Genomic DNA, 10,960 nt, shown 5'->3' with positions numbered 1-10,960 from the left:
GGACTACAAACACCGGGGAAAGATCCGGGAAAGATACTGGAGAGTCCGGTTACGACGTCCGAGAGAAAAACCATGTCCAAAAGTAAATAAATAATTTATTTTTAATAAACACGCTAGTTTATGGGACTTTTTAGAGTACAAAGTTCTGAATAGGCTAATCTTGTTTTATTCAATTATATTTTATTCAATTACGGAATGTTATCTATTCATCTGTCTGTCCGTCCGTCTTTATGATACGCTGTCTGTCTGTATGACTATCCATTTTGGATTTTAATCGTTTTTAGTTTTAATTAGTACGTTTTTCCGTCCTTCGATCCCTCCAGGTCCCAAGAGCAGAGCGCCATCTGGTGTCCGATTATATTTGACCTCGTCCCATGTCTTTCAGTTTATGCAGTTATGGTAACACACCTACACCTAAACATTTTGAATGCAACAAAGTGGTCAACCTATGGAAATCAACCACGTAAATACTGTGAAGCAATAGAAAAACACAACAAATAAGCCTAATTCAAATCTTCAGCATTAGTTGCTTTCGGCAGTTGCTTTTGCCGATCGGCATAGATGAGGAAGCCGGTGAAGGTGCTGTCCGTCCAGTACGGGTCGAAGAACAGGCCGTTCTGCCCGGAGTAGAAGATCTGCAGCCACACCTGGTCCCCGCGCCGCAGCTGCAGCACGGTGGAGCCCGACGCCACGTCGTTGTTCCCCGTGTTGCCGTCGAACGTCTTGATCTTGTAGTTCCCGTTGTGGACCAGTCCGATGGCCAGGTGCCTGTTGGCCAGGGTGATGTCGTAGGTGAAGTAGTACACCCCGGGGAAGGCGCAGACGAACTTCCCGCTGGTGGCGTTGTAGTGGTCGCCCTCGTTGAGCAGGATGCGGCCGAAGCGGATCGGCAGCCGCTCCTGGGGGTAGCTCTTGGTCATCGCCACGGAGAAGGCCGAGCGCGCCCTGTTGTCCCCGCAGCTGCAGCCGCCGGGGGCCCCGTCCTCGCCCGCGTCACCCGGCGGGCCCTTCCTCCCGGGCTTGCCCGTCACCCCCGGGGTGCCCCGCAGCCCGTTGAACCCCCGGGGCCCGGCCTTGCCGATCACGCCTGCTTTGCCCTTCGGCCCCGGCTTCCCGGGGTTCCCTGGCCTCCCGGGCTCAGCTGAGGAGAGCGATCAGCGTTACGGTAACTAACGGAGTCATGCACATCGCTGCAGTAACCACGGCACGTTAGACCGCCAGATGGACGGAGGCCTCACCTGCGTCGCCCCGGTCGCCCTTCTCTCCATCCTTCCCATCCAGGCCATCTCTCCCTGGGGGCCCCTGTGCGCCCATAGCCCCTGGAGATCCAGAGGCTCCGGGTTGTCCCGCAGGCCCCTGGGGGCCCGGGAGACTGCACACCAGCTGGGAGGAATGGATGGTGAGGTTCCGTCCTCTCCTGTGCGTGTGAGACGGCGACTGGCAGGATGCCACGGACACCAAACACAGCAGCATGCATGTCTGGAGCGTACCTCTCCCTGAGGAAGGAAGAGCACGACCATGGACCTCTTTGAGATTGGACTAGGGCCGGCCGGTATTAAAGTTGGGTCAATATGTATGCCCAATAATGTGCATAAAGCATACGGTACAAAAGTGGGAAGACTTGCAACAACCGAGCAAAGCATAGGCTTGTAGCTTGTATGCAGTATATTTACAGAAAATGTTATGATTCATTCCATGCAATCCCCTGATGCCGCATAACAATCTGAGCAATGCAAGAACGGGTTGAGGGCGTAGTGGCCGTACGAGAACATAGAGGCTATGATGCATATCAACTCACCAGTTGGAGAACTGTAGGCTGTGGACATTCTGCAACGCTACTCTGTAGTCGTCTGCAAAGTTTCAGACATGATATTTTCCAGTATTGGGGATAGATAACACTGGTGAGATAGAGCATTAAAGAGACTCACCAATAGTGAATCACGCAAACCCTAACATCCGCCCTGCTGAAAACAGAGAACACTGCCAGTAAAATACTTTGACAGTGATGTCATATGCTTCTTCCGATAGCTATCAAAGTGGCCCACTGAAAATTTTTAAAGCCCTAAACTGTGCGTCAATGTTTGAGCAAGTATTAGTCATTATAATCCATATCAGAGGTTAGATTAAGCTCAAAGTGAGTCACAAGATAGCGAGAAGCTATTCATTTTGATGGGGTGAAACTGCTGTGTTCGATGACTATTAACAGATGTGTATGTGCTGTAGCTGGCAGCAGGCAGCAGAAGGGGGAAACAACAGTATTAGGGGAACATAATGCATGTGTTAAGTCCTTGCATCAAAGCATGGCCTGCTGATATACTGAGCCTTTTAAATATGTTGTAGATAGAAGAAACAATGGAGATATGACATACAGAATGGAATGTACTACAAGCTTTGGTATCCACTTTACTCCACATCCATTTAAGGTTTTGAAGTATTGGTTTTACTTCTGGTGCTTTGGTCTGCTCTGAAGGTATAAAAAGAAAGATAATTAATACATTAAATCTGAGCGAATGGAAAAATGACTACAGTCAAGTCCTTCAAAATAGACATTGGTGGAGTCTGTTTCTAATAACCTCAAACTTCCTGGTTTAGATTTGATGGGAGATGATCTATTGCAGTGCGGAGTTCATGCATCATCTGCCCACGCGGTGTCGCTATTCTTATATGACTGCCTGGCAAACACCCTTTTTAAAAATTGCATACGTTTTAGAGATTCTCCATACAGCTGACCATTGCTTCGAAAACACATAAGAAAAATGAGTAAACGGTTAATTTTACAAACAAATTTATTTCAGTATCACAAAATTTGAATGATGGCCTTTAATGAATATGTAGTTGATATTTACAAAGCGCACAAATGGTAATTCCCCATTTACTGTGGAATAATGACTCCTAAACAAAAAAAGCCCTACAACAACAACCATCCTCATTCGGCCATAAAAGCATAAACAAACATAATTTTAAGAAGCCTCTACACTGCGTGGTTTGAGTTTGCGGTGGTTCCTGTGAGTTAGGCGGCTGCTGCCCCATCGACCGCCCCTATAGACCGGGGGACCTACCCCCGGGGGGCCGGTACCCTGAGGCCCTGCGGAGGAGGCTCAGGAGGGGGGGTGCAGGAAGGCGAACATGGGGTCGTCCTCGCGGCCCCGCTTCATGCGGAAGGCCTCCATCTCCTCCTCGGTTGGCTGCTTGACCTCGTGCAGGCTGCTGTACGGCCGCTTCCTCTCGTCCAGCAGCATGATCTCGTCCACGCGCTTCAGCCGCTGGCACTCCGCATCCAGGGCCTAGGAGACAAGGAGACAAGGAGCAGGTTAGGAGAGGGGACAAGGGGAGGGCCACGGAGACAAGGAGCAGGTTAGGAGAGGGGACAGGGCGAGGGCCTAGGAGACAAGGAGGTTAGGAGAGGGGACAAGGGGAGGGCCAAGGAGACAAGGAGCAGGTTAGGAGAGGGGACAAGGGGAGGGCCACGGAGACAAGGAGCAGGTTAGGAGAGGGGACAGGGCCTAGGAGACAAGGAGGAGGTTAGGAGAGGGGACAGGGCCAGAGACAAGGAGACAAGGAGGAGGTTAGGAGAGGGGACAAGGGGAGGGCCAAGGAGGAGGTTAGGAGAGGGGACAGGGCCTAGGAGACAAGGAGGAGGTCAGGAGAGGGGACAGGGCGAGGGCCTAGGAGACAAGGAGCAGGTTAGGAGAGGGGACAGGGCCTAGGAGACGAGGAGGTTAGGAGAGGGGACAAGGGGAGGGCCAAGGAGGAGGTTAGGAGAGGGGACAGGGCCTAGGAGACAAGGAGGAGGTCAGGAGAGGGGACAGGACGAGGGCCAAGTGGTTGATGCACTCAGATAGGTGATCATCCTCATCTTCTTCATCCATATAGGGTTATGGCCCGTCATTTAAAAGATAAATGATGAAAAAATTAATAAATCAGATTTGCAAGAATTGCAAACTTATATTGCTTAATCATTGTTTTTTTATAGATACATTTGTTGCCAAAGAATGTCTAATTGATATGTTTATCAAAATGATGAATAGAAATATCAGGCAAAATAATCGCAATTATAATTTTTGCCATAATCATGCAACCCTGACACACACACCACTGCGCGCCCATAACCACACCACACCCACCCACACCCCCATCCACCACACCCCCATCCACCACACCCCCATCCACCACACCCCCATCCACCCCCATCCACCACACCCCCATCCACCACACCCCCACCCACCCACACCCCCACCCACCACACCCCCATCCACCACACCCCCATCCACCCCCATCCACCACACCCCCATCCACCACACCCCCATCCACCCCCATCCACCACACCCCCATCCACCACACCCCCATCCACCACACCCCCATCCACCACACCCCCATCCACCCCCACCCCCATCCACCACACCCCCATCCACCATATCCACCCACACCCCCATCCACCACACCCCCATCCACCACACCCCCATCCACCCACACCTACCACACCCCCATCCACCACACCCCCAACCACCCCCATCCACCACACCCCCATCCACCACACCCCCATCCACCACACCCCCATCCACCACACCCCCATCCACCACACCCCCATCCACCCACACCTACCACACCCCCATCCACCACACCCCCAACCACCCCCATCCACCACACCCCCATCCACCACACCCCCATCCACCACACCCCCATCCACCACACCCCCATCCACCACACCCACCACACCCCCATCCACCACACCCCCAACCACCCCCATCCACCACACCCCCATCCACCACACCCCCATCCACCACACCCCCATCCACCCCCATCCACCACACCCCCATCCACCACACCCCCATCCACCCACACCCACCACACCCCCATCCACCACACCCCCATCCACCACACCCCCATCCACCACACCCCCATCCACCCACACACACCACATCATCCACACACACACACACACACACACCCACACTACCTTAATCAGCTTCTCTTTCTTCTTCGCCTCATCGTCTGATTCGCTGTCAGAACCGTGCTTCTTGTTCTTCTTGTTCTTCTTTTTCTTCTTCTTCTCCTTCATCTTCTCCTGGTGCATCTGCGAAAAGAAGTCTCTTTGGCTTGAAACAGGTCATCCTTGGGAGAACGATATTACATCACGTTTTCCAATTGAAAGCTATTTAATTAAAAGTTCTAAAAGTACAAAGTTATGTCTCCAATAAATGGTTAAATGGACAGCGCCCTGACTACCAGCAATACAGCCATCGGTTCAATGACAGACAGAATAAAGACAAACTAGGGCCAGACCGATGCTGGACTTTAGGGGCCCAGAGCGATATTAGGAAGTAAAAGATTATCGATATATCAGCGGATATTCTAAACATAGATATTTTCTTAACAATGAGCGCTGTGGGCTGATGTGAAGTGAACCGGGCGTCCTATCGGGTTGGAGAATAAACATGGTCGTGATCCGGGGCTGAATGGCTGTGTGAAGCCCCGGGGAGGGGACCTGTGGAGCCCCCCCAGCTCGGCTCTGAGGGCCCTTACCTCCAGAAGGGTCTTGGGCTGTTCCTCCTCTTCATCCTCCTGTAGACCGTCGTCAAACGGAACGCAGGCCGATGTGCTCTGCAGCGGGCCAAACACACAGTTACATCGGGATGATGCCACCAAAGGTAGGAGTGGCCCTCCTTCCCTTCCCCCTTCGCCCTGTGCCACTGGTTGGTGCAGCTCTTAAACAGCATTAGTAGCAGGAGAAACGTGGCAGATAACCTTCTGCTGAAGAGTATACTAGACACTAAATGACGATGTCCAATGCACGGTCGAAAAACGCTGTTGCTTCTGACCGTATCCGACTCCAAACTAAACAACGTACATTAGGAACAGTGGTGTAGTACTTATTTAGCCGGAAGCACAGAAAAGTTGCTCTAATTTATCATTTGTTTTGTACTAAATTATTCTCAATAAACTAGTCCCTCATTGGTTCTGAGGGACTACGGTGATATATACACATACATGAACCAGACGGTAAAGAGTGAATCCACTTACGGCAGTGTGGATGCCTGCGGCCCCCGTGCAGTAACTCTGCTTGACCATGGAGTGGCAGCATTTGAACCCCCAGTAGCCGTCCCTCCAGTAGGACCCCCAGATGAACTGAGGCGGAGAAACAGTTCAATAAAAGCAGATCAGATTCAGAACATGTCGTGAACATAATGCGTCCCCTGCCGCTGGGTCTGTGGCGCGGTGCTTACGGCGTGGTTGTTGATGGTCACGTCCTCCTCGTATTTGGAGCGGGCGATGGCCTTGTCCAGGCCCTTGATGACGGCCCCGTGGCGGGAGTACTCCACGTAGTCCTCCGTCTGGGCCAGCAGCAGCTCCCGGGGGGGGGCGTCCAGGTGCTCCTCGCCGCCGTACTGTCACACACACGCCCAGATGAGCACGGAGAAACTGCTCCAGAACACATTCGGATCATGTAGACAGGGCTAGCATTACGGGGCTAACTTTAAGGCTTGATTGCGGTAACGGAATATGTTTTTAAGTTGGGCGGTGGTCAGATAAACAAATAGTTCTTAATGTGGACTGGAGCTAGCTTGATATCGCAAATCTTGCATATTGCAGCGCAAAACCCCACAACACCTGCCTACAGAGATGGGACCTGCTTATGGGGCGGGCAGCTAGCGGATCGTGAGGAAAAATGAATGTGATCCGTTAGGGCTGGAGCTAGCTTGATATCCAGAATCTTGCATGTTGCCTCTTTAAGCAGGGAGCTTAAAGCCACAAAGCTGTTAGAAGGTGTTAGAATAAGGCGCGTCGTCAAAGAGTCAACGGGGAGGGGGAGAAGAAAGAGAAGCTGCCCCACCCTCTCCAGGATGGTGTCCTTCTGCTTCTCCTTGAAGTCCTCCTTCTTGACTTTGAAGGACTGGTGCAGCAGCTCCAGCTTGGTGGGGTCTGCCTGCAGGTGCACCTCCGACCCCTTCTCATAGGCCTCCCAGGCGAACACTGGAACACAGCGCACGGCCGGGCCGTTAACCAGGGGCACCACGCACACACTGCAGGGCTGGGGTTAACTAGCTACTACTGGTTAGAGACTTAGGTGTTTGGTAACTTACACTGAGTCTGGGCCATGGTTATGGTGTCCCCGGAGTAGCGCACAAAGTTGTCTCCGGCGAACCCCACCCTGCGGGGAATCAAAGAGGAAAGCATTGGAGGTACGGTCGACAGACAATACCACAGAGCAGAAGAGACCTGATGGACAGTCAGTCAGTCAGGCAGTCAGGCAGTCGGTCAGTCGGTGACTCACTCGTCTGGGTTCATGCCGGTGTTGTAGTACGGATTCTCCCTCATAGCTCGAGTCTTGGGGTCGTAGTAGGCCGAGTTGGGATCCAGATTCCTCAAGTACTAGAGAGAATTCAATAGAGCACAATTTACATCACTGACACCTGGAAGGGAAGCCCATATATTATTGGCTATAGATTAAGGAGTGGATTAGGTGAAGGCCCTGTGAGGGGCAGACGAAAAACGTGGATAAAAACGAGGGGCAATTCCAATTGGCAAAAAAGAGTGAAGTTTTATTTACTTCAAAAACAGTTCAAAGATAAATAAACAAAAACATAAAAATCTGCTGTGTACACCCCTGTGCCCTCTGTCCTGAGATTCAATGCCATACTGCCCCCTACTGTGGCGGAAGCACAATTCCAATAATCATAATAATATAATATATATGTAATACAATAATATAATAACAATAGTTTATTTGTTATGAGAGACAGTGAGAAGGGAAGGCTTCACCTTCTGACTGGCCCCTTGAGAGACGAGACCAGAGATGAACCCCACTGGACAGACTGAAATACACTCTTACCTTGGCGATGTCTTCTCGTATACGCAGATTCCTCACGGTGATACGCCTCTTGGAGTCGAAGTTCTGCCCAGGCATGTCGATATCGTCTGCGTATTTGTCCTCATCCTCATCCTCGCTGTCGTGTTCCCGCTCCTGTGCGGGAGAGACCAGAATGCAACGAGGGAGCGCCTCCACTTAACCTGGAGGACCACATTCAGCTAGAAAGGTCCTCAAGCATCTCGAAGGATCAGCTGTCAGACAAGCAAGGGTTATTTGGCCAGGTAGCTCACAATTCAATTCAATTCGATTCTTTAGGTCTTGATTCGATTTTATCGATTCGATATTGATCCAATTGCTTCGATATCGATTCAATAAGACGTGCACGTCGTGCAGATGACAAAAATACCTGAATATTATTTGGAATTAACCATTTCAAAATGAATTAACAACTTCATTGCAAAAAGCAAAAAGGGAATACACCGTTGTATAGTATTGTACCTGAGCTAAACCTACAGCATAAAAGTAATAATCATAACATGGACAAATGTAAAAAGGCATATACATTTAGACATACTGGCTTCTAGATTACAATGACTGACTATGCTTTTTTTTTCTTTCTTTCTTTTTTTAATGGAAATAAAATCGATTTCAAAAAAATTCTCGATCGAAATTGATTGAGAACAAATAAATTGCAGTGCATTGATGAATCAATATTTTTACCCAGCCCTATACATTATATATGATGGCTAAGATTTGTCTGAATTAAATTTGGCTTAAGGGAGCTTAAACTGGTTATGCCCTTCATGATGATGCAACGTTTCCAACAGTGTTTTTGGTTGACCGCTGGTTTGAGTCCAGACTTACCTGATCCAGTTTTCCTGAAGCCAGCTCATCCTGAAGCTTCTGGGCCTTCAAGGTTCTCTTGGCCTGGGAGAAGCATCAAGGAGGAAGATTACAGATGATCAATTTTAGCTCCATGTACAGATCAGGACATTAGTAAAGTTTCTGTCTACATTTTCCCAGAATATTTCTAATCTTGCAGACGATTCCTCATCGGGGATGGTGTGGTGCTCAACAGGTTGAACGGTGGGATAGGGCCCGAGGCTGCAGGTGAAGCTCACCTGGTCCACTTTGGAGTACTCCTCTACGATGCGATGGTGGTCCTCGGGGTCGTACCCGTTCCAGCGATCCCTCTTCCCATCGTAGTCCAAGGCCAGGTTCAGCTGAGAGTGCTCATCCGGAGCCATACCCGAACCCGTGAACTTGGCTCCCACTTTTCTGGGCCGCTGGTAGGTAAAAATGAAGCACAAATGAAGCCCTCATTCTTGTTACATATGTGCCACTATGAACACATCGAAGCTCCCCTGTGTGTTGACAGGAGGTCAGGTTTCTAGATGTTTTTGTTGAGAACGCCGATGTTTACCTCCAAGCAGTCCTTCTTCTTGTGTGTCACCGCACCGCAGTTTTCACACGAACCCTTGCGGAACTTTGTGGAAATTGGTTTCTGGTGACAGAATTAAACATGAAGCTCTTAGTTTATAAACAGGAACTTTCCATACACAATATCTGCTCCATTGTGAACTGGTCACCATCTCATGACAACAACTGACCTCGTCCACCCCCCGCTTGTACCACTGTCCGATGGAGGAAACATAATCTTCTTCCTCTTCCTGGGGCCTCTGATGCTTAAGCGTGGGTCTCTTGGACGGGTCGATGTACCACGGCACCGACGAAATGTACTGGGGGATGTGAGGGTTGATGTCTCTGGAAGGGAGAACCGGTCAGGTCAACACAACAGTAACGACTAGGGAAGCTCATAGCCCTCTCCCGGTAAAACGACCCTCATGTCCATATTCATCTAATGCTGATCGCCATTAAATACAATCAGATCAGGCTTATATTCTCATGAATGGGGCTCACCATGGAAGGCATTTGCCTTTTTGCAAGGAAAATGTGTTTTGAACGTTTGCCAAAATAAATAAAGAATACTCTGATAACTCTTGACTGTTTTGATTGAGAATAAGCATTACATGTTTGGTTGGTAATATTGCCGTTCATCATTAGGCCAATTCCTACTGCAGATGCGTTGCATTCTAAAAATAGATTAGTTTTAAACGAGTACTCGATTGATCCTCAAGGAATTCATTCGATCACTCGAGTTTGGAATTTACTACTCATGCCCATCCCTACTATCTATCTATCTATCTATCTATCTATCTACATGGAGGTAAGAATGGGGGGTCACAATGTGTGACCCCCCCATTCTTACCTCAATGTCCACACTTATATTCTCATGAATGCGGCACACCATGGAAGGCATTGGGACCCCTATTCGCCCACGTCGACCTGCTTACTTTCCCTCCTCGTCCACCTCGGCCGGGGCGTTTCCCAGCTTCCTCTGCTCCTCCAGCTCCTTCTTCTTCCTCCAGTCCTCGCGGGTCATCTTCTTGGGTTCGTCCAGCCCCAACATCGCGTCCTGCCCGGCCTGCGAGGGCCCTTCTTCCGTCATGACTGCGGGTCTGGATTGGTTTTAAAAACAGAATGTGGTCGTTATCGTTACAGTATATCCTTTAGAGTTTAATCATCCTATAAAATCAAACCGTATCACGATTCTTTTTTGTATATTGGACATTTAGTCGTGCAAGACGTGCATTGGCTAACTGGTGGTGCTAACACGATGGCGACTTCTTGCATGCTTTTGATGGCTTTATGTTCTTCAATTAAGATAACCCGCTTTTAATGATTGCACAATCTGTATACAAATATAGTTTACCTTTTCGGGATTCCAAAAAACACTGGTTTGGGTTAGTTGAAGGGGGTTATTTACTTTCTGATGCTAGCTGATGTTTTGATTACGCAGACGGAGCAGTCGTCGCCATTTTACGTTTTTGTATTTCGTCACCAGAGAACTTCTTCGTGGGAACGCTAATTCGTGGTGGTGAGGGCGCCCCCTACTGGACACCTGGTGGTAATTGCGTCCTCTGCTGAACAGGCCGGAGACTCCCATATCCAGCTGCAGCCCCGGAGAGCAACACCCTGGCGTGACAACCGGTGACAACCATGGTGACACAACCCACGCGCGACGGAAGTACTCTGGTGTGATTTATTTGTGAGACTGTCAATATGCTTAATATATTGAGTAATATTCAT

General features: G+C 49.7%; 2 protein-coding genes and 1 long non-coding RNA gene across 3 annotated transcripts; all 3 read right to left on the bottom strand.

The window, feature by feature from the left end:
- Positions 1-75: 75 nt before the first annotated feature.
- Positions 76-2,617, bottom strand: c1qtnf2 (C1q and TNF related 2). The gene is made up of 3 exons (XM_060063276.1): positions 1,799-2,617; positions 1,239-1,496; positions 76-1,141 (listed from the first exon to the last, which is right to left on the bottom strand). Exons 1-3 carry the CDS (start codon positions 1,824-1,826, stop codon positions 504-506), a joined length of 924 nt encoding a protein of 307 aa, XP_059919259.1. The 5' UTR covers positions 1,827-2,617; the 3' UTR covers positions 76-503.
- A 151-nt stretch (positions 2,618-2,768) lies between these two features.
- slu7 (SLU7 homolog, splicing factor) lies at positions 2,769-10,805 on the bottom strand. The gene is made up of 15 exons (XM_060063267.1): positions 10,584-10,805; positions 10,165-10,329; positions 9,421-9,574; positions 9,234-9,314; positions 8,932-9,096; positions 8,675-8,737; positions 7,832-7,963; positions 7,274-7,371; positions 7,083-7,150; positions 6,833-6,972; positions 6,225-6,386; positions 6,022-6,126; positions 5,524-5,601; positions 4,958-5,074; positions 2,769-3,284 (listed from the first exon to the last, which is right to left on the bottom strand). Exons 2-15 carry the CDS (start codon positions 10,317-10,319, stop codon positions 3,099-3,101), a joined length of 1,704 nt encoding a protein of 567 aa, XP_059919250.1. The 5' UTR covers positions 10,320-10,329; positions 10,584-10,805; the 3' UTR covers positions 2,769-3,098.
- Positions 3,643-4,944, bottom strand: LOC132466202 (uncharacterized). Its single transcript, XR_009527770.1, has 2 exons — positions 4,877-4,944; positions 3,643-4,095 (listed from the first exon to the last, which is right to left on the bottom strand). It is a non-coding gene; the product is annotated as an uncharacterized LOC132466202 (long non-coding RNA).
- Positions 10,806-10,960: the final 155 nt, after the last annotated feature.

Source organism: Gadus macrocephalus, chromosome 10 (genome assembly GCF_031168955.1).
Source record: "Gadus macrocephalus chromosome 10, ASM3116895v1".
In the NCBI taxonomy this organism is placed as follows: Eukaryota; Metazoa; Chordata; class Actinopteri; order Gadiformes; family Gadidae; genus Gadus; species Gadus macrocephalus.
This window is presented reverse-complemented; position numbering and strand designations above follow the sequence as displayed.